Below are 23,974 nucleotides of genomic sequence, written 5' to 3'. Positions count from 1 at the left end.
GGGGTGAGGAACTTGTAGCATCTTCCCAAGACTCCTGGCCGCACCAGAACCAATTTGATCTGTTTCATTGCAGGCAAATGTTAAAAAAAAATGTAAAGGGGTCTGAATACTTTCCGTACCCAGTGTACATGCATGTATTAGTATTGTATATAGTGTATATACATGTAGCATCTGAGCTGTCACTGGAGCTGTTCTGAATGGACTAGACACCGGTCCACACTGTACTATTACTATCATGGCCTCGGCTGGTGACACTAGTGGCTGAGCCACGGTACCTTCCTTGACGCCGCCATTATTTCTGTTCCGTGTCAACATCCCTATGGTGATTTTGCGTGAAAACCCAGAAAGAAAATGGTCAGACCGATCCCCGATGTCTCCATGACCACAAAAAGATAAAAATAACTTGGAAGTTTATTTCTTTGTATTCTGTAATATTTTACAAACTCCTGGGGATGGAAGGAGTCCGGAGATGGCGCCGTCCCGTATAAAAATAACATTTATCAACCAAAAAAATATATATATATAAAGATTTAACCCTAACCCTTCAAGTCCACAATAAATAAACACCCGGAGGTCACATTCATCAGAGAGGCAGCTGTGTGTTGGACGGACAGGGTCACAGTTATTTAAAAACTCCAGAATTTTCCCCATTTAAAACTTAACACTGCATCAACGCAACCTTAAAAGTGTAAAAACGCTGCAGCCACAGGCCCACTCGGGGAAGGTATGGACAGGGCTGCAGCCGCATGCTCACTCAGGGAAGGTATGGACTGCAGCACCGCCCTTACTGGCCAGGGCCTGTGCTCTCCGCTTGGCAAGGCGAGACTTGGAGGGAGGAGACAGCCTCATGGAGCAGATCTTTTGGATGAAGCTCTCGCTCTCCTCGCTCTGGTCACTGTCGTGCTGGGAGAGCTGCCGGTTCACTGCAATGGCCTCCGCAGCAAATAAGGTCAGGTCTTTAGCGCTGCTGTTCCTGCACAATAAGAAGGTGTATGAGAAAGAGTGGGACTAAAGCAGGAGGAGAATCTGGAGACCCCCCTTCCCTCATGGTTAGACTTACTTCTGGAGAACCAGTGGGGTCGGTAGCCCTCGCTCAGGCGCGTCCTGACAAAAAACAAAATGAACAAAGAATTAGTCTGCAGAAGTGTAAAAAAAGATATAGAAGGTGCAGGAGGGGTCAGGTCAAAGGAGGACCCCAGGGGCTTACACCAGACGGGTTGTGTAGGTTACAGGGCGGTGATGTGAAATGTGCAGCATTACTTACACCTTGAACCCATGGGTGCTGGAGGACCTGCGCTGCGCTGAGCCGCTCCTTTGCGTCACGGACCAGCAGCTTAGATATTAAGTTCTTGGCCTGGCTGGAGATGTGTGCCCAGTCTCGCTCAGGAAACTCGTATTTCCCCTCCTGAATACTCTCAAACAGTTTGTTCTAGGGAACAATGGTGACAATAGTAGGTAGGTAGGTAAGTAAGTATGGTGGAGCTACAGCAAGCGGTAATAACAGCAGCCATCATCCTGCATGGCCCCCATTACCTGGCACACTCTGCAGACCTCTCCTCGGTCCCAGCCACAGTCTGTCCCACAATTCCCCACAAAGGGAGGGTAGCCACTCAGCATTATGTAGAGGATGACCCCCAGGCTCCACAGATCACAGCGCTTGTCATAGAAGGTGGCTTCTTCTGTGAAGACCTCCACCACCTCTGGAGCCATGTACTCTGCAGAGCCACACTAAATAGACAAAACAGAAGGTTACCAGCAGTGGAGGGTGCGCAATCTCGCCTGTATGTGCGCGTCATGACTCGCCTGTATCTCGCCTGTAGGTGCGCGTCATGAGTCGCCTATAGGTGCGCGTCATGAGTCGCCTGTATCTCGCCTATAGGTGCGCGTCATGAGTCGCCTGTATCTCGCCAACAGGTGCGAGTCATGACTCGCCTGTATCTCGCCAACAGATTATCATTACTTGTTCCCAGCAGTAGTTATGGTGATTATATTCTACCCACGAAAAAAAGTTATTGTCCCTGCAGAGACGCACTGATGGGTGCCTGGACTTACAGGGGTGGTGAGCTCCGGGGTGGTGATCGGGGTACATGCACTGCTCAGCTTTACGCCACTTCCAAGATCAAAATCACAGATTTTCACAGGCGACACCTAAAAAAGGCGCAGAGTGTGAGCAGTGATACAGATCCGTGACATGAGAGCCCTTCATCCCCCTCCATACCTTGTCTTCACATTCACATAGGATGTTCTCTGGTTTCAGATCTCGATGTGCAATCCCTAAAAGGGCAAGAGAGATTCCCGAGGATGAGATCCGAGCACCGGAATCATCTACCATTGTCCATGGAGACATTAGCCACAGGTAGAGTAATGTTGCACCCACCTTTTGTGTGCAGGAAGTCCAGTGCGGAGGCAATGTCCCGGACCACCGTGCTGGCTTCCCTCTCATCAAAGTGCTTCCTCCTCTGGATGTGGGACAAGATGGAACCTGCAGGAAAAGCCCAAAAATCTCAAACAGCGGATATCACTAAAGGCCTGGACACTAGAGGCAACCAGGGACAAGGTATAATGGGAGTCTACAACTGGAGATCCATAATCTACCATTACCGACTCTGTACAATGTATCTCGGCAACAACCCCCAAGAAAGGGCAAACCCCAGACTCCCCGACTTACCGCCTCTTAACTTCTCAAACACCAGGTAGAAACAGGAGTCGTCTTCACAGAATTCAATGAGCTCCAAAATATTCCTGCAAAATCAAACAGTTAAGCCGTAGGCCAACAGCTGGAGGTCGTGTCTCTACGACACATATACATCCCCCCCGTGCGCATGCACAACCACATACACCGAGTGCATGCGCAAAGACAACTCCCAGTGCACAAGCGCACGCTCTCCGTGGCAGACGTCCACACACTGCAGCACAGGGTTACTGACCACAACCAATTATGAAAATCTATAATTTATATACAAATTATATAATACAATTAAATATAAAAATGTCTATTCCAGGATTGTACCAGGACTCCATGAGATCAAAGTACAACCTCTCCCCTCAAAGCAATAGAAGTAGCAGGTAGACCAAAGAACACAGCAGTGTGAGGCAACTCCCCCCCCCCCCCCCCCAGTGCTCCAAGTCCAGCTCCAAACCTGGATTATACATTCTTATTTCAGATGTGCCACAACCAACATACAAAAAAAAAAAAAAAAAAAATATCAAACGTTGGCTGCAGAGAGCACAGAACACAGCAGTGTGAGAACCCCAGAGAATGCAGAGCACTGGCTCCAGCTCTTTAGGAAGCAGCCAGTGTGTAGGTTATGGATCAGCCGCACATTTTGTAATCTGACAAGTGTCACTTTATATTAGTGGGGGGGGGGGGGGGTCAAATCTGCCTCTTGGTTGCAGGAAAGGAGCTGAATGTCATTTTATTACTGTATAAATGTATCGACTCTGTTTAGTTGTTACATTTATGCAGAATTACCATTACAAGCAGCCATTCGAGCGCAGCAACAAAGCTGAACTCTCCCTGCACCACAGCGCTCCCTGCCAGCACAGCCATCAGGAAGACGGTCTTAATGGGAATATCCCCTAAAGGTTTAATAGGAGTGACAATACCCAGGAGGGAACCTGGACCTGATGGAGGGACGGAGTCTCCCTGCGGCTTTCATAAATCTAGTGACCCACGGGTGACTAACCAGGTCCTGGTCAAAAAAAGCTGCTAGTACTGAAATATGTATTTATAAAGCAGATAGTTTTAACCCTTTATCGTGTCCTCTTTGAAGAAGCTCTAAAATGACATTTATATCCGGATGAGACAGCTCTAAGGTTCTGACCTATGAGCGATAGGAATGTCTTCCAGACCCGCAAATAGATCCTGTAAGTGATCGGCTTTCTACAACGCTGTAAGGTGGAAATAGCCTTCGAAGAAAGGGCCTCCCGTTCAAGAATTAACCTTTCAATCGCCACGCCGAGAGATGAACATTCCTCACCTCCGGATGACAAATAGGGATAGTAAGTTTCTTACTCCCAGAAGCAGCCAGGAATCTGCTAATGACAGATCCAATTGTTGGCAACCAGGGGCAGCGTGGCCCAAAGGGGGCGATTACAAGGACTTTGGCTTTGTCCTGCCTCATCTTCCTCAAGGATCTGGGAAAGAGGATCATGGGGCGGAGAAGGCATACAACAGGTGATGACCCCAAAAGTAAGAGAAAGTGTCTATCGCTAGAGTTTAATCACTTGGGCCGAGGGAGTAGAACAGTTTCACTTTTTTTTTCTCCTGGCAAAGAGGTCTGAACGGGGTCCCCCACAGTCTGGTTATCATGTCTCTGGGTCACGATCTAGGGTCACAGGGAGGACAAGGACAGGGAGGGCGGACTGTAACCTCCTTAGGGTAGACAGCAATTGTTTGCAATTTGAAGAGAGGTGTAGTTCTGGTTGACTCTAGGAGCCCAGAAACACTTGGTCTAGAATGGGAGCCCCCCCCCCCCCCCCCAGTCTGGGACTGGCATCTGTGATAATGATATTGTTGTAACAGGGAGTCCAAGGAAGAGCGGTTTCTAAATTTTTTGGTACCAACCACCCTAGTATTTCCTCTGGAACCTGAAGTGTACTGTAAAGAATCTCTGCGTCTGTCCCAGGCTAGAATTAGAATATTTTGAAACTTGGCCCAGGGAACCGCTGGGATTGCAGCTGTCAACAGACCTAGAAGGGACATGGCTGATCTTATGGAAATGCAAGGGTATTTCTACAAACCTGGACCTTATATTTTCTATCTTTTCCTGGGGAAGGATTTTTTATATCAGGAATTCTGACAGACACCTAGAAAAAGATTTTGTTGGGTGGGAGTCGGAGGATTTTTCTGGATTTATGAGGCATCCTAGGAGTTCTAGAATCTAGAACTCCTCTAACCTGATCCCTTACCACCTTATCTGAAAATAGTCTAGATATGGAATGAATAACCCCTGACCTTCCCTTACATGTGACGCCATTTCTGAAATTATTTTAGTAAATAACTTGGGGCTATTGAGATGCCGAAGAGTAGGGCTCTGTACCGAAAATGGAAGACCTCCATAGCTATTTGAATCGCTATTCTTAGATACTTTTGATAATGGATGGCTGTGATAGTAGGTGTCTGTGAGATCTGTCAAGCCATGTAGCAATTGGGATAGAGGAGGTTTACTGTAGACTTGAATGTTTCCATCATGAACCCAGGACACAGATGTTTGTTTAGGGATTTTTAAATTTATGATGGTTCTTAAAGATCCATTTGGCTTTTTTACCCTGACTTTCTTCACCCATTGGGACTTGGCACAATACAATACCTTCTTGCCAATCAGTATAATTTCTGAGAAAAAAAAAAAAGGATCTGGTTGTTTCCCAGTAGAATCTTTTGTACTCAATGGAGGAAGAGGAATAAATTCCAGTGCCATCAAATCCCATGGGTTCCTCCGAGGAAACCTCACAGGTCCACACCAGCTAGTACAGTGGTGGCGAACCTATGGCACGGGTGCCAGAAGTGGCACTCGGAACAATTTCTGTGGGCACTCAGACCATTGGCCCAGGACAGAGTTCACCAAACATGACCAAATCCATCAAACCTTTCTGCAGTCCCAGGCAACTTAAGAGATGCTGCTCTCAATGCTATTTTAAAGTGACACTTCATTGGCTGTTAGGAACTGCATGAAAAGTGAGAAGGTTTTGATGTGGAAAAACAGGAAGCAATAAGTTACTTCTTAAAAACCCATGTTGGCACTTCACATTAAATAAGTGGGTTATGGTTGTAGTTTGGGCACTCTGTCTCCAAAAGGTTCGCCATCACTGAGCGAGTATGTCCGCCAAGATATGGAGGCTGTAAGTCACTTAACAACGATTCTGCCAACTCCAGCGACTCCACAAGATGCGGGACAAAGTGATCCCGGTCAGATTCTGCGGGGAAGAGCTGGACCAGGCAGCAAGCGATACTGTGGGGCTTACTGGAGCCGGCATCTAAGAAGGTACCATGCGGTCCTGATCACCAGCACCACACTCCCCTACTCATGGGGGTCAGTAGTGTACCGGGAGGAATTTTTCCTGGACCCGTTACAACGGGTCCAGTTAGGTCCCCTTCCAGGGACAGGAAATAGGAGGGGCTTGTTTTTATAAGTTCAGCTCTTCTGTCCTTGGGGGCAGATCCCTCTCTCTCTCTGCCGAAGTCGTGGTGAAGGGGAAAAAACATTTACTCAACTGTTCTCACTGCCCCGAAGCAGCACCAGCAGCCACCTCCTTCCTTCAGCTTGTGCCCGCTGTGTGCACTGGCTCTAAAGCCGGCACACGGCCTTAGAGAAGGAGACAGCTACCGGTGCTGTTTCGGGGAAGCAAGGAAAGCAAGGACGCTGCCTCTATGCTGCGCTCACGGAGAACGGCGCTCAGCAATTTCCGTCATCTCCATTGAGAAGTATGGGGCAGAACGGTCATGCACAGCCGTCTGCTCTCTGAGCGACAAGGGGTCTGACGGAAGTACGTGGGACCCCTCGTTTTTGTGATCTATGGGTGTCTCATCACAGAGACTCCCACCGATCAGCAAGTAAGCCCCTATTCTGTGGATAGGGGCCAACTTGTACTCGTGGGAAAACCCCTTCAAAAACAAAGTGGAGGTGAAATTTAGAACACTCCAAATATTTTCAGTAATACGTACATTTAGCCCTAAAATTTAAAAATTCATAAAAGATAAAGAAAAAAAGAAAACCCATCTTAAAATTTGTTATGCAATTCCGCAATGCCATCGGGTCCATGAAGTGCCATTATGTCATGGAGCAACAAAAGGGTAAAGACGACCCGTCACATGAAGTTTATCCCTTACACCAGTAATATTTGGGTTGAAAGTCCACCCCAGATCACGTAAAATCATCTGCCACCGAGGCCGTGTACTTTAACGGCTTAAGGGCTAATCTGACCAAGAGGGAAGTGGTGGAGGGCTCCACAATCACCAAACAGCCTAATGTAGATGAAGCCGGATGAATGAAGTGAAGTGAGAATGACAGGAAGTTGCTCAACCATCATGACCACAACAGGGGGAGACTCTGGACCATTGATACTGTGCCAAAAGTAGGAAACAAAAAAGGTTCTACCAAATGTTTGAACGATGAACAAGCTTAGCGGCCGCTGCAAAATATAAGAGCAATCACACACCCCCCCACCCTTCTCCTCCCATCCATGTGCATGGAGTCTAAGAAGTTACCTGTTGCCTTGACATTGGTACAAAGTTTCCACCTCTCGGAAGACGCGGCTGCGGCTGTGCCCGCTCTTCTTCTCCACAATCTGCCAGAGGAGAGGACATTTACATCTGTACAACCCACCAATCACAGGTCACAGCCACCCAGGGAGGGGGGAGTCTATCAGAAGGGGTCCCAGATGTGTAACGCTACTTCACCTTCACTGCATAGTCCTTCCCGTTATGTAGACTGACACAGCCCTGGACCTTGGCGTAAGCTCCTTGTCCGAGCAGCTCGTCCGTCAGTCTGTACAAGTCTGCAAGATACAGCAAAGGACAAAACCGTCAGCAGAAGAGAAACCACCAGAGAACATGCAACGGACAAGGACAACATCCTGTACTATACTCCAGAGCTGCACTCACTATTCTGCTGCTGCTGCAGTCACTGTGTACATACATGACATTACTTATCCTGTACTGATCCTGAGTTACATCCTGTATTATACCCCAGAGCTGCACTCACTATTCTGCTGCAGGTGCAGTCACTGTGTACATACATGACATTACTTATCCTGTACTGATCCTGAGTTACATCCTGGATTATACTCCAGAGCTGCACTCACTATTCTGCTGCTGGTGCAGTCACTGTGTACATACATGACATTACTTATCCTGTACTGATCCTGAGTTACATCCTGTATTATACCCCAGAGCTCCACTCACTATTCTGCTGCAGGTGCAGTCACTGTGTACATACATGACATTACTTATCCTGTACTGATCCTGAGTTACATCCTGTATTATACCCCAGAGCTGCACTCACTATTCTGCTGCAGGTGCAGTCACTGTGTACATACATGACATTACTTATCCTGTACTGATCCTGAGTTACATCCTGTATTATACCCCAGAGCTCCACTCACTATTCTGCTGCAGGTGCAGTCACTGTGTACATACATGACATTACTTATCCTGTACTGATCCTGAGTTACATCCTGTATTATACTCCAGAGCTGCACTCACTATTCTGCTGCTGGTGCAGTCACTGTGTACATACATGACATTACTTATCCTGTACTGATCCCGAGTTACATCCTATATTATACCCCAGAGCTGCACTCACTATTCTGCTGCTGCTGCAGTCACTGTGTACATACATTTTGCACAAACTTTCAGGTCGGAATGTGATATATAACTCCTCTATAAAAGGTATAGAACCATCTCATCTATAACGCTCTAAGTTCAAGGGCAGCAGGTGGCATTTTGTGAAGTGTAAAGTTGACCTCTGCTCCCCACTCTGTTTGCCAGGGGGAGGGAGGGAGTAGGTTATAGTGCCATTGACAAATTGACAAAATATCCTAAACAGGCAGTCACCACAAAACTTAACCTGCAAATCTCCCGGTGAAAGCCTCAGCAGCTCTTGACCGTTTCTTTTTTTTTTTCCGTTTCCCAAGATCCTCTATGGGGATATGTGGCGTGCTGACCATGTCTAGAGAGAATGAAGGGTTACAATGAGGCAGCGACATCATCAGAACAGAAAAATCTTATAACCTAAAGACCGTGGGGGTAGAATTTGTATAATTCCTTTAATATTCATATTTGTATAATAAAGTTCTCCCGTGTGATACCTTCGCCTCGTCCCGCCCCTACCACAACACAATGGGCTGCAGCTAAACCAGTACACAGGGGTCCAAACGGACTCGATAAAATGTGGGGTCTCGGATCACTTGCAGCACAGGAATTCTGTTTTTTTTTTTTTTTTTTATTTATCAAAGTTTTATTCATATATTTATTTAACATAACAAAGGTTTATATCCATCTTTATACAAACAACCACACGATTTGTGTCCCATCCAGACACTTCATCAGGCGAACCCGATAACAACCTAATGAAGTGTTTGGATGGGACCCTCTCATAGACTGTAAGCTCTTGTGATCAGGGCCCTCAATCCTATTGTTCCATATGACTGTTTGTTCTTTGTAATGTAATATAGTTGTATATGTCCCCTATGATTTGTAAAGCGCTACGGAATTTGATGGCGCAACATAAATAAAGATTATTATTATTAAATCGCATTGTTGGTTTTATAAAGATGTTCTAAACCTTTTGGCATTTTAAATAAATATATAAATAAAACTTAGATGAAGTTCAAACAAAACAGAATTCCTGACCTTCTAGTGATCCGGGGCGCCAAGATAACGTCCACATTGTATCAAGTCTGTTTGGGCAACAGTGTACTATAATCCAGGTCCAATATAGACCATCACACATCTGCAGCACAGAGGAGCAGTGTCCCCCTCATCCTCATAGACTGTAAGCTCTTGTGTCCCCCTCATCCTCATAGACTGTAAGCTCTTGTGTCCCCCTCATCCTCATAGACTGTAAGCTCTTGTGTCTCCCCCTCATCCTCATAGACTGTAAGCTCTTGTGTCACCCCTCATCCTCATAAACTGTAAGCTCGTGTCATCCCTCAACCTCATAGACTGTAAGCTCTTGTGTCACCCCCTCATCCTCATAGACTGTAAGCTCTTGTGTCACCCCTCATCCTCATAGACTGTAAGCTCTTGTGTCACCCCCTCATCCTCATAGACTGTAAGCTCTTGTGTCACCCCCTCATCCTCATAGCCTGTAAGCTCTTGTGTCACCCCCTCATAGACTGTAAGCTCTTGTGTCACCCCCTCATCCTCATAGACTGTAAGCTCTTGTGTCACCCCCTCATCCTCATAGACTGTAAGCTCTTGTGTCAACCCCTCATGCTCATAGACTGTAAGCTCTTGTGTCACCCCCTCATCCTCATAGCCTGTAAGCTCTTGTGTCACCCCCTCATCCTCATAGACTGTAAGCTCTTGTGTCACCCCCTCATCCTCATAGACTGTAAGCTCTTGTGTCTCCCCCTCATCCTCATAGACTGTAAGCTCTTGTGTCTCCCCCTCATCCTCATAGACTGTAAGCTCTTGTGTCACCCCCTCATCCTCATAGCCTGTAAGCTCTTGTGTCACCCCCTCATCCTCAGACTGTAAGCTCTTGTGTCACCCCCTCATCCTCATAGACTGTAAGCTCTTGTGTCACCCCCTCATCCTCATAGACTGTAAGCTCTTGTGTCACCCTCTCATCCTCATAGACTGTAAGCTCTTGTGTCACCCCCTCATCCTCATAGACTGTAAGCTCTTGTGTCACCCCCTCATCCTCATAGACTGTAAGCTCTTGTGTCACCCCCTCCTCCTCATAGACTGCGCGCTCTTGTGTCACCCCCTCCTCCTCATAGACTGTAAGCTCTTGTGCCACCCCCTCATCCTCATAGACTGTAAGCTCTTGTGTCACCCCTCTAGTTATGGGCAGACCCCCCTCACCTGCTGGCGGAGGCTCCGAGTGACTGAGGACTGTGAGCAGAAGCGGCCACCGCCGGACACAAGCGCCCACCGCTCGCCCCTCCCACAGCTGCGCCGTTCATCGATTGGCAGTTTCTACATTTTCTTTTTCCGCATTCTTCGCTGATTGGCTTATTTTTTCGAGGTCCTTCCCTCCTGTGTTGTGATTAGCCAGCGTCTCCCTGTGATTCCCCGCCCTCTCAGATGAGTGGCTCCACCCCTTGTCATTCCTGCGCTCAGTTCATAGTTCAGGTGTGAGGCATATGCAGACCGGAAGTGATGTAACCTCCATGTAAGAGGAGGGAAATGGCGGGAATATGTGTCAGAGGGTAATGGGGACGTGCGCTACTTCTTACTTCTAGCGCGGTAGGCGGTAGCGTCTGGGATGGACTCGCTCCGGGTAGTTATAAGAAGTGTCATGGAAGTGGAGCAGCTGTAATGTCTGTCTTCAGGACAGTGTGTCCATGTGTATGGAGGTGGCCAGACAGCAATAGCTGATGCAAGAGATGTATGTTACGTGAGACTGCGCGGTTAATAGGAACTGAGGTGTTTCTTACATGGGACTGCACGGCTGACAGGAACTGAGGTGTTTCTTACATGGGACTGCGCGACTGACAGGAACTGAGGTGTTTCTTACATGGGACTGCACGGCTGACAGGAACTGAGGTGTTTCTTACATGGGACTGCACGGCTGACAGGAACTGAGGTGTTTCTTACATGGGACTGCACGGCTGACAGGAACTGAGGTGTTTCTTACATGGGACTGCACGGCTGACAGGAACTGAGGTGTTTCTTACATGGGACTGCACGGCTGACAGGAACTGAGGTGTTTCTTACATGGGACTGCACGGCTGACAGGAACTGAGGTGTTTCTTACATGGGACTGCACGGCTGACAGGAACTGAGGTGTTTCTTACATGGGACTGCACGGCTGACAGGAACTGAGGTGTTTCTTACATGGGACTGCACGGCTGACAGGAACTGAGGTGTTTCTTACATGGGACTGCACGGCTGACAGGAACTGAGGTGTATGCGACGTGGGACTGCGCGGCTGACAGGAACTGAGGTGCGTGCGCGCTACGTGGGACTGCGCGACTGACAGCAACTGAGGTGCGTGCGCGCTACGTGGGACTGCGCGACTGACAGCAACTGAGGTGCGTGCGCGCTACTTGGGACTGCGCGACTGACAGCAACTGAGGTGACGGCATAACAGCGGCTACACGCACAAGCTGATGGCATTTTTTTTTTTTTTTTTTTTTTTTGCCATTCAAGGAAAACTTTATTAAGTCTCAGATAAAGATACAACATCGGTGGCTTGACAGATGCATTTTTTTTTTTTTTTTTTTTTATTAAAGACTGTATATTCATAAAGAAGAGTTTTCCTTCTGGAGGATGAGATCTTTGTGCTGTACAGTGCTAGATGTCCATGTCCACCTTTGTATTAATGCAAGTGAGGGGCTAATATTTGGAGAAAAAGGTTTTATCTGCACAGTTACTTTGTTTCTGTTTCGGAATACATATTCCCCACACTGATTCCTTCCACAGACTATAACCAAAAATACACGTAGAGGGTGCAGTGTCCATCCATAAGCACCACATCTTCTGTCCATAGATACCACAGCAATTCTGAGACGGTCTCCACACCATGGAACAAATATCTCTTCACCCAGCAGGAAGTGTACGATGCCCCACACATAGGGGAAGATTTACTTACCCGGTCCTGTCGTGATCCCGTGGTGCGTTGTCTGACGACGATTCGGGTCCGGTGCGATTCAGGAAGATTGTGCGCCCGTGTTCCTGCATCTGTCGCTCCTGGGCTGAGGTCCTTCGGAGTTCACCTGCTTCTTCCTGGTGCTTGATCTTGCGACACATTTCCTTTTTTAAATTCCGCGGTTTGTCCGAATCCGTCGGGTTGTCCAACGGCCACGCCCCCTGATTTTGCGTGAAAGCCGGTGCCGATGCACCAAAATCCCGGGGCTATTCAGCCCAAAATTGAAATCCCAAAACGAAAATGCGTCCGACGGACCCTTAGTAAATGAGCCTCATAATATTTATTACTCTCTATAAGGTCCATGCAGGAGGAACTGCATATGTGTCACTAGAAGGACTTGCAAGATAACCTTATACAGAAACATAGGTCCCGCATCATAAGTTACTGTGATTCTGTGCCATCGCGTCTCCCAACCATTAATGATTATTGAAATGGATCCCGGAAGGCTCATATTATCACATATAAGTCCATGGGCAAAAAGTGTCAGATACAGGAAGATCCAAACATTCTAATACTTTCCTGTTGTTGAACTGAAATGATATTGTTGTGCTACAAAAGTAATCCAAAATATAAGTAGAAACCAAAGGGGTTTGTACTTTTACTCCATATCAAGAACCTACTGTGGTCCAATTGTCCTGTCCAATACATTTGTCCTGGAAGAGGCCATACTACTGTACTCCAAGGCTGATCCCAGAGCCTGGAAATATACCTGGAAATTGACTGCTAATGTAGAAGTTTTTTGCTGTTTTTTTTTGCCCATTTTATGGAAGTTGGGATTGATGGGCCACCAACAAATTTACCAGCATCTCTTAACATTATAGGTATTGACCCCCTTCTGAAATTCACATTGGATGTTCCATGTATGATATCTGGAATCTGGCAGATTGTGGTATCTCTGGTATCAGTGGCAGATTCTCTCTGTCATTTCTCTCTACGGAAACAAAAGTAAAAACCAAAATAAGAATGACATGGAATAAATGAAAGGATAAAAAGAGAAAGAGGGCATAATACCATGAATTCTTACACAGAGAAGGTTAATATGCACCATACACCAACATAACAGGATGATGAGTGTATAAGAGCACAATACAAGGAATACAACAGTACAGAATCATACAGAAGAGGAGAACTAAATACCCCCTAAACAGAAGTACATGATATAACCCCCTCACATGGGGGTTATATGTATCCTCTCCTGTATATAACCCCCTCACATGGCTTGTATCCTCTCCTGTATATAACCCCTCACATGGCTTGTATCCTCTCCTGTATATAACCCCTCACATGGCTTGTATCCCCTCCTGTATATAACCCCCTCACATGGCTTGTGTTCTCTCCTGTATATAACCCCTCACATGGCTTGTATCCTCTCCTGTATATAACCCCTCACATGGCTTGTATCCTCTCCTGTATATAACCCCTTCATATGGCTTGTATCCTCTCCTGTATATAACCCCCTCACATGGCTTGTATCCTCTCCTGTATATAACCCCTCACATGGCTTGTATCCTCTCCTGTATATAACCCCCTCACATGGCTTGTATCCTCTCCTGTATATAACCCCTCACATGGCTTGTATCCTCTCCTGTATATAACCCCTCACATGGCTTGTATCCTCTCCTGTATATAACCCCTCACATGGCTTGTATCCTCTCCTGTATATAACCCCTCACATGGCTTGTATCCTCTCCTGTATATAACCCCTCACGTGACTTGTGTCCTCTCCTGTATATAACCCCCTCACATGGCTTGTATCCTCTCCTGTATATAACCCCCTCACATGGCTTGTATACTCTCCTGTATATAACCCCTCACATGGCTTGTATCCTCTCCTGTATATAACCCCCTCACATGGCTTGTATCCTCTCCTGTATATAACCCCCTCACATGGCTTGTGTTCTCTCCTGTATATAACCTCCTCACATGGCTTGTATCCTCCCCTGTATATAACCCCTCACACGTCTCTGGTCAGGCTGTTCCACCATGCTAGCAGCTCTGGGCAGTAATTACTATACTTCAGCTTCAGTCCACTCACATAGATCTACCTTGTGTCCTCTCCTGTATATAACCCCCTCACATGGCTTGTGTCCTCTCCTGTATATAACCCCCTCACATGGTCTGTGTCCTCTCCTGTATATAACCCCCTCACATGGCTTGTGTTCTCTCCTGTATATAACCCCCTCACATGGCTTGTGTTCTCTCCTGTATATAACCCCCTCACATGGCTTGTTTGCACTAATGTATATAACCCCTCACATGGCTTGTATCCTCCCCTGTATATAACCTCCTCACATGGCTTGTATCCTCTCCTGTATATAACCCCCTCACATGGCTTGTATCCTCTCCTGTATATAACCCCCTCACATGGCTTGTATCCTCTCCTGTATATAACCCCCTCACATGGCTTGTATCCTCTCCTGTATATAACCCCTCACATGGCTTGTATCCTCTCCTGTATATAACCCCTCACATGGCTTGTATCCTCTCCTGTATATAACCCCCTCACATGGCTTGTGTCCTCTCCTGTATATAACCTCCTCACATGGCTTGTATCCTCCCCTGTATATAACCCCTCACATGGCTTGTGTCCTCTCCTGTATATAACCCCCTCACATGGTCTGTGTCCTCTCCTGTATATAACCCCCTCACATGGCTTGTATCCTCTCCTGTATATAACCTCCTCACATGGCTTGTATCCTCCCCTGTATATAACCCCTCACATGGCTTGTGTCCTCTCCTGTATATAACCCCCTCACATGGCTTGTGTCCTCTCCTGTATATAACCCCCTCACATGGCTTGTGTCCTCTCCTGTATATAACCCCCTCACATGGTCTGTGTCCTCTCCTGTATATAACCCCCTCACATGGCTTGTGTTCTCTCCTGTATATAACCCCCTCACATGGCTTGTATCTTCTCCTGTATATAACCCCCTCACATGGCTTGTATCCTCTCCTGTATATAACCCCCTCACATGGCTTGTGTCCTCTCCTGTATATAACCCCCTCACATGGCTTGTGTCCTCTCCTGTATATAACCCCCTCACATGGCTTGTGTCCTCTCCTGTATATAACCCCCTCACATGGCTTGTGTCCTCTCCTGTGTATAACCCCCTCACCTGGCTTGTATCCTCTCTGACTTTGAAACCTTATCTCTTTTACTATATGACTTCTGTTCTATGTGTTTCTAAAAATGAAATATGTCCTCAGGTGAGTACACAATAATGTATATGTGTGTTAGTGCCTCAGAACGTCTCTGGTCAGGCTGTTCCACCATGCTAGCAGCTCTGGGCAGTAATTACTATACTTCAGCTTCAGTCCACTCACATAGATCTACCTGTCACTGCAATATGCACCAGGCTTGTTCCTGCTCCCACCTGTCGAAATCAATCATTCCTCTGTTACAGATTCCAGCTTCCGCCCCTTCTCTACCACACGCTCCCATCCACGTGGCTACAGCTCAACTCTGTCTCTCCCTTGGTCTGACTTAACCTCTTAAGCACCTTGAATAAGTCCAGCAACTAGGTCGCCGTCCCTGACTAGGTCGATCCAGACATATATTCCCAATGTTCTCATGCCGTTTAGCGCTACCCGTGCCCCCCCCATCGGGCTCTGACTCCATAAGCCCTTCTATGTCTGTCTTTGTAGCTCCACTGACCATCACATTCAGCACATACGATAACCCTGACGAGAGTCACTGGGGCTCATTTACTAAGGGTCTGAATCGTGCATTTTCGTCGGGTTTCCCGAATATTTCCGATTTGCGGCGAATTGCCCCGGGATTTTGCAGCACGCGATCGAATTGTGGCGCATTGGTGCTGGCTTTCACGCAACAGAAATGGGGGGGGCATGGCCGTCGGAGAGCCCGACGGATTTGGAAAAAACACAGAATTTAAAAAAAAAATTGTGTTGCAAGAATAGCATTCACATACACCAGAACACAAAAGGTGAACTCCGGCGGACTTCAACGCAGTAGCGACACCTAGTGGCTATCGGGCGCACAACCTTTGTGAATCCCGCAAGTTCCAAATCCATGTTGGACAATGTGCCGCGGGATCGTGAATGGACCGGGTAAGTAAATGTGCCCCATTGTGCGTGAATGTCATGAATGTGGCTTTCTACTAACAGTAATATGTTTATGCCAGAATAATGAAGTGGTGGAAATAGTCCTGTGTGACTTTATAGCACTAAAAAGTCCTAAAAAAAATGACTTAAAAAAAAAAAACATTTTTATGCCAAAAAAAACTCTAAAACCTGATAATAAATAACCCCCTATGAGTGTTCCTGCATCATCCCAGAGCTGACTGCAATCCAACTTCTCTAGAGATGTTTGGCTGCCATCCAAACATCTGCATAGAAGATTTCTGTGACGGATCATGTGAGCTCCATCTGTCATGTTGTCCTCCTAACTTAGGCTACATTCACATGACCGGATGGGGGACGTATATACGGCCGATATACGTCCCCTATAGACGGCAATGGGCGCACGGCGCCCTACGGGAGAGGTACAGTGCGGCACCGTACCGCTCCGTACCCCGGAAAAAAATAGGACATGTCCTAGCTTTCGCCGTGCGCCATATCTTCCTGTGGAGTGGGGCGGGGGTGAGCTGGGCTCACCTCCTCCTCCTCTCCCCGTGCGCTGCCGTTGCCCGGTACGGTACGGCGGGCAACTGCAGTGTGAATGCAGCCTAAGGTCAATGGTGTCTACCTTACAGCATACGTGCCAGAGGCGAGACTCGGAGCCCAAAGTCCCCAAGTTACGTACAAGAAGGTTCTATGGGTTTGTTCTTAAGTTGGATTTCTATGTAAGTCGGAATTGTATATTTTGTTATTGTAGCTCCAAACTAAATTTTTTGGGTCTCTGTGACAATCGGAATTTAAAAATGTTGGATTGTCATAAGACCCAGGAGTATCAATAAAGCTTAATTGCAGACGCCTGCGATAACAGTCACAACTGATCATTGTATCCTGGGACTATTGGAACCTGTCAGCAGCCAAAAATACATTTCTGATAACAGGTTCACTTTAACCCGGCGATGACCTAATGATTATAAATTTGACCCCTAATGACCCCCAATTTGACCCCATAATAACCCCAAAAATGGGAAGATTGCTTGCAGAAAATGTAAAACTACGCAGAATGAGTGGGAAAAGAAAGTCATGTCGTGGTTATCTGTGTGCGTCTGATAGAGCGGGTCACGTGTGATACATGCAGCTGCTCACACGTCACTGTCCCAGGCCTCAAAGTAAACTTTTTGTTGACCCAATCGCTGACCGTGTGTTTTTGTTTTAACCTGATAACGACCGAGGGCAATGAGTGTCTCTCTCTGTGACACGTGGCAGGAGCAGGCGTGGTCTCCACAGCCGGAGAACCCGGAGAGAAGACACAAGCGTCTTTCTCTACGACAAATCGAAACTAACCCCAATGAGGAAATTATTATTTCGATCCTCAGATCAGATAAAAAAATAGATAACAACTTACATCCATAACAGATTACAATCACAAGCATCCACGACCTGAAACATGAACTATATTAACCCTTACAGGACTCGGCCCTTTTTCGTTTTTGCGTTTGTTTTTTACTCCTCTCATTCCAAAAGGAATAACTTTTTTTTTTTTTACGATTACAGAGATGTGTTAGGGCTTGTTAATTGTGTGAAGGGAAAGGGGGGTGATTTAACTCTTTTACCTTTTTTTTTTTACATTTGTTTTATTTTATTTTATTTTTTTATTTAAAAAAATAAATTTAACCATTATTTAAGACCCTCCAGTGTTCTGTAACCGTGCAGGGTATGATTGATAATACTATAAACTGAAATACAGGCAGTCCTCGGGTTACATACAGTATAGGTTTTGCAGGTTTGTTCTTAAGTTGAATTTGTATGTAAGTCGGAACTGTATACTTTATAATTGTAGCTCCAGGCAAAATTTTTTGGGTCTCTGTGACAATTGGATTTTAAAAATGTTGGGTTGTCATCAGAACCAGGATTAACAATAAATCTTAATTACAGACACCTGTGATACCTGTTACAGCTGTTTATTGTAGCCTAAGGCTGAAGTACACTAAATTACCAACATCCAGAGGTCTGTTTGTAACTAGGGGTCGTCTGTAAGTCGGGTGTTCTTAAGTAGGGGACTGCCTGTACTACTGTGTAGCAGTATTTGGCAATTTTAGTGCTGATTTCTAATAGCCTGCCATCTGCTGGCCTTAAGAGATCATTACACACAGCAACCTACAAGTCTCATCCAAGATCGTGGCAACCGTGGGATGGTAAGTCAGGTGCCGTGGTCGCGTTGGATGTGGCACTTAACAGGTTATGTGCCTGGATTGCTGCCTGCACCGACCACGGCAGTAACAATATCCTGCCCCCCCCCCAGACTTACACCCACATTACACAAAATATGAAGTAAAGTGGACAACCCCTTAAAAATAGATTGTCCTCCTTTAACTTGTGCTTCTTAAGTTTTGTGTCTTTTGTATTTATACATTTTGTAGGTAGAGAAACAAGAACTGGTTGTGGCCACTACATCCACTGCTTCCGGTCCTGGTTGTGATGAAGCTGCTACTGATACAGGTCCATGTTCCCTGGATACGGGCCACATCCTAATCACTTATAACTACAGACGTGGTACATACCCAAGTATTTCTGTCTCACCAGTGAACAAGGTACAACCGAGTATCTCGGCTGACGTCTCTTACCAGTGGTTCAAGCTCTCGATGATCCACAAGGCTGAACTCTGTAATGAAGTAGTAAAAGTGCTTGTAGCAGGTGTTGACATGAGCCTCGGCTCCCACACTAATGATCCCATCAAAGTGATGGATGTACACGTGTACAAAGACACGAAATAACCGTGTCAGGATCTTGGTGCAGACTTGCTGGAAGTTTTTTGGAAAGGGTATCCCTGCAATATAAACACAGAATGATAAGAGAAAGAACTGGAACAGAACAAAACTCAATGAGGTCCAAGACACCTACAGACTATCTCCTGCTAAGAGTCCATACATACGTGCAGAAACAAAGACCTGGTAGATGCTTAGTTTTTATAAATGTGTCCAGTATCCAATGAGAAGAGGCAGAATTTGGGGGGGGTCCAAGAACCAATGATGAGACGGGTCGTCTTACACTACTGTAGACTTAAAATTAAGTCTACAAGGAAATGACCAAAGGATGACTTAAGTATCCCAGGATGGTGAAAGAAGATGAAGCCTGACTACAGGAGTGCAGGTTTCTGAAGGTTGGACATGGGGTCCCTGGTGGGCTCTTATGATGTGATGGCTGGTGAGTGTTCTCTAATATGATGAGTATATTCTCTTCTGTATGATGCATTAGTATCTAATGATGAACTGTGACGAAGATATAGAAATATCATCGGGGGGGACATGTGTCAGGTTTTGTCTTGTGCATCAGTGCATCACACATGTCCCTACTATCCCCACCACCCAGCCTTATCTTGAATGGCTTAATTACCTCTCTAGGAGGCATAACTTCAAAGGCCTAGGGGACACAAACCAATATACCATTTATGGATTCATGGTCCATCCCAACCAGAAGCCAAGCATATATTTGGTATCAGGGCACAGGGACGCACATGCTACTGGGACTCAGTTTGTTCTGGCAGCTTTGGAAAAGGACATACGTATAACTATCAATAGGAGCATAGTATGTGGGACAACATACAATGGAGGGCCGGATGGGTCTGATAGGACCATAACCATAATCTTATGAACTCCCATTGAGAAGTTATAATTCATCCAAGGTTCTGATCTGGGTGGGATGTTCTGTAGAGCCACCTCGGGGGAGTCTATGCTTTTAATATAAGCAAGTCACATCTTTTGCCCATTGTTTTTTTGCTGGGAGATATTATCATCACACCAAGAGCAGGGAATCGTCAAGCGTGGTAATCTACAGTATCTCCGTTGACCAGCACCAGTTTACTGACTCTCTGAATTGCTTATGCTTGTAGTGCTCCGCTTGTACTCTGTTAACTATATATCTCTATTGTGTACATTGTTTTGTCTAGTGGGCCCTTAAAGCGAACCTGTCACCAGGAATGTCATTTTTATCTGATAACAGGTTCCAATAGCCTATGCTATGCTGATTTAAAAAGATTTCCTGGGCCAGTAGCATGTGGTGAGTCCCAGAGGTGGGAGGCGAGGGAGGGGACAGCTGCAGCCTGTGTTTCCTTGTGTATTCTTCCTCCACTTTACACCACCCCCTCGATCCTCTGCCTGTTCAATGCACATGACAGGAAGTTGGAAGGGGGAGGGTGCTAGATGAGAGGAGACAGACACAGGTACACACAGGCTGTGGCTGCCCCCTAGGGCAGGTAATGTGAATTAAACTTATTTATACTCCTAAAATGATTCAGAATGCTGACTAAGCCTAGGATATTGGAACCGGTCACCATTTAAAATTCACATTCCAGGTGGCAGGTTCACTTTTATCCCGATCCTTGAATCCCCGTGTCCATGTCTCAGTTATAAATATGTTACCTGGGTTGTCTTCTGACTCTATATAACTCCCGTTATGGACCGGGTTTAGATCAAAGGAGAGTTGGTGGCAGCCTACTGTACCGATAAGGCTCTGTTTCACTGAGACTTGTGTAAGGGGACTTTTAGCCATTCAGGGTTGTGGCTGAGTGTTGTGCCTTACGGGAGGTTGTGTGGGCAACTCTATCTCGGCTTCCTGCACCTCCTGGAATCCGTGCATTGCATGGACCGTGTAGCACTATGTAGACTATAGTCATGCCTAAAGTGCTCAAAAGTGTAACTCCTGAATAATAACCACCAACAAAGCAACTATCTAAATGTAGTGACTGGTTATTGCTGTGTACATGCGTCATCTAGTCTTCAAAGGCCACAAAAGGACTATGGCTGCAGATATGGTGTTTCCAGGATGGGGACACACATAGATAGGACTATCCAGCTGCTGCGTGTTGTCTGCGTAGAGCAGTGAAGAAAGCTGCTGCCTGACAGGATATCCTGCCCTGCGGCCACAAGATCTGTGACTTCCACATAACAAATGAGAGGAAACTATGAGGCCTCCATTCCCACAGAGCAGCTGAGGAGGGACCAGCCAGCATGTCCCTAACCCTGGAGGTCACTGACAGAGAATCCACCACATATCTCTATATCATGGTTCCACTATATTGTCTGTTGTAGTTGAACAACAGAAGACACTTGTCAAACCTCTAGGCATCCAACTTTGGGACCAAGCATGGGCACGTGTGGGGAGGGTGACTTTGGCGGAGGTGGCTCTACTAGATTCATTGGGATTCCAAAAATACGAAGAGGAGGAGTGACTGCAGCCTGTAGACTTCTCCGAAGAACTGTATGGATCTCGGATCTGCCGATCTTACCCTGCCCATGTACCCAGCACATTCACCTTTCATGGTGCAGAGACCCAAAGTGGAGCTGACTCACCGGTTGTGGTTGGGAATATGTCTTCATTATTTATTAATGTTTCTATCCAGTCCATTAGCAAGTTCATGTAGAGCGGAGCAGATACCTTTGTAGGCTTCTTGTACTTGTGCTCGTCTTGCCACCTGTATTCATACTTGAGTCCACCTGACATGATAGGACAAATCCTCTCCGTGCAGAACTCAGACATTGTCCCATAAATTAGGTTTATCCTGTTAAAGAAGTCGACGACATTCACAGCTATCCAGTCATTGATGTTCTCTCCGGGGGGAAGCTGCACCACACTCCTCAGATCTAGGCCTGACTTCAGAGAGGCCTGTGCTTTTTTATAGAGCTCAAACCGTTGAGTTCCAGGCTCGAATCTCTTCCTTGGACGAAATGTTCTGTCTTTGTTAAAGACCTGGGTGAGGCACAATGCCATGATGTCTGCCCCGCTCTGTCATGCAGATCACAGCAGATAATCTACAAGAAGAAGAAGGAAAATGAAGAGTCTGCTGAGACCTTCACCATAATAAGAGAGAATAACACTTATGTAACTCATTATATAACATCAAAGAAAAATTATGGGGTCAAGGGAAGCAGCAGTGAGAGACCCGTACCACTGCAGCCTGCGCTACCTGATAGTCCTCCGTGATGTCTCGTCTGGATCCTGTGCTACCTGATAGTCCTCCGTGATGTCTCGTCTGGATCCTGTGCTACCTGATAGTCCTCCGTGATGTCTCGTCTGGATCCTGCGCTACCTGATAGTCCTCCGTGATGTCTCGTCTGGATCCTGTGCTACCTGATAGTCCTCCGTGATGTCTCGTCTGGATCCTGTGCTACCTGATAGTCCTCCGTGATGTCTCGTCTGGATCCTGTGCTACCTGATAGTCCTGTGTGATGTCCCGTCTGGATCCTGCGCTACCTGACAGTCCTGTGTGATGTCTCGTCTGGTGCCTGTGCTACCTGATAGTCCTGTGTGATGTCCCGTCTGGATCATGCTCTACCTGACAGTCCTGTGTGATGTCTCGTCTGGATCATGCTCTACCTGACAGTCCTGTGTGATGTCTCATCTGGATCCTGCACTACCTGACAGTCCTGTGTGATGTCTCGTCTGGATCCTGCGCTACCTGACAGTCCTGTGTGATGTCTCGTCTGGATCCTGCTCTACCTGACAGTCCTGTGTGATGTCTCGTCTGGATCCTGTGCTACCTGACAGTCCTGTGTAATGTCTCGTCTGGATCCTGCGCTACCTGACAGTCCTGTGTGATGTCTCGTCTGGATCCTGCGCTACCTGACAGTCCTGTGTGATGTCTCGTCTGGATCCTGCGCTACCTGACAGTCCTGTGTGATGTCTCGTCTGGATCCTGCGCTACCTGACAGTCCTGTGTGATGTCTCGTCTGGATCCTGCGCTACCTGACAGTCCTGTGTGATGTCTCGTCTGGATCCTGCGCTACCTGACAGTCCTGTGTGATGTCTCGTCTGGATCCTGCGCTACCTGACAGTCCTGTGTGATGTCTCGTCTGGATCCTGCGCTACCTGACAGTCCTGTGTGATGTCTCGTCTGGACCCTGCGCTACCTGACAGTCCTGTGTGATGTCTCGTCTGGATCCTGCGCTACCGGACAGTCCTGTGTGATGTCTCCTCAGGATCCTGCTCTACCTGACAGTCCTGTGTGATGTCTAGTCTTAATCCGATGCTTTCTGAGCAGAACCACAGGTCAGTATCCACCCCCTTTGGTGACGGACATCATAGAGGTCACGTACCAGCAGCAAGAAACACTTGTATTAGTACGTGAACACCTTTTTTTCTGCTAAAGAGTCTTTATCAAGTCAGAAAAACTAGACATTTTTTAAGAAAAGTTTTCAGTGGACGAGGAAGAAGCTTTCCAAGAAGAACCTGACGACACAAGCTTCTGCTGATAGAGGAGGGGGGGCAATGATTGAAGACCTCCCTAATCTGTGCTGATCTGTAGCAGGAGGCATCCATGCCCGCCCTTATTCTAGTGGAAAGTTAAGTCCTGTAGGAATCTTTCCCCACCAGCTGGAGCCTCCCAATAAACCTCCTGAAAAGTGTCACCCCCTCCCCACCCTCATTACCCGGGTAGTAGGAGCTGCTCCTTCTTAGTGGAGAAGGTGATGGCTTCTGAAGATCCATAAACCTTCCAGTTCCGAGAGTTGTCGACGACGCACAAAACAGCCAGAGCTCTGCTCCTCCGGTGATGTCACATCCTGACTCTTGTAATAACTTGTGTG

At 46.8% G+C, this 23,974-nt stretch overlaps 2 protein-coding genes and 1 long non-coding RNA gene across 3 annotated transcripts; 1 reads left to right on the top strand and 2 right to left on the bottom strand.

Moving 5' to 3' along the window:
* Positions 1-393: 393 nt before the first annotated feature.
* On the bottom strand, positions 394-10,664 carry MKNK1 (MAPK interacting serine/threonine kinase 1). Its single transcript, XM_072127950.1, has 12 exons — positions 10,532-10,664; positions 8,568-8,669; positions 7,400-7,497; positions 7,208-7,287; positions 2,669-2,742; positions 2,378-2,482; positions 2,219-2,274; positions 2,053-2,148; positions 1,534-1,728; positions 1,265-1,429; positions 1,061-1,104; positions 394-973 (listed from the first exon to the last, which is right to left on the bottom strand). Exons 2-12 carry the CDS (start codon positions 8,665-8,667, stop codon positions 751-753), a joined length of 1,236 nt encoding a protein of 411 aa, XP_071984051.1. The 5' UTR covers positions 8,668-8,669; positions 10,532-10,664; the 3' UTR covers positions 394-750.
* Positions 10,665-10,795: 131 nt separating this feature from the next.
* On the top strand, positions 10,796-21,708 carry LOC140104417 (uncharacterized). The gene is made up of 2 exons (XR_011850314.1): positions 10,796-10,841; positions 18,815-21,708. It is a non-coding gene; the product is annotated as an uncharacterized lncRNA (long non-coding RNA).
* Positions 11,877-23,974, bottom strand: MOB3C (MOB kinase activator 3C). The gene is made up of 4 exons (XM_072127951.1): positions 23,819-23,974; positions 21,743-22,201; positions 19,019-19,221; positions 11,877-13,251 (listed from the first exon to the last, which is right to left on the bottom strand). The coding sequence occupies exons 2-4, from the start codon at positions 22,158-22,160 to the stop codon at positions 13,222-13,224; spliced, it is 651 nt and encodes a 216-aa protein (XP_071984052.1). The 5' UTR covers positions 22,161-22,201; positions 23,819-23,974; the 3' UTR covers positions 11,877-13,221.

Source organism: Engystomops pustulosus, chromosome 10 (assembly GCF_040894005.1).
Source record: "Engystomops pustulosus chromosome 10, aEngPut4.maternal, whole genome shotgun sequence".
NCBI classification, from domain to species: Eukaryota; Metazoa; Chordata; class Amphibia; order Anura; family Leptodactylidae; genus Engystomops; species Engystomops pustulosus.
This window is presented reverse-complemented; position numbering and strand designations above follow the sequence as displayed.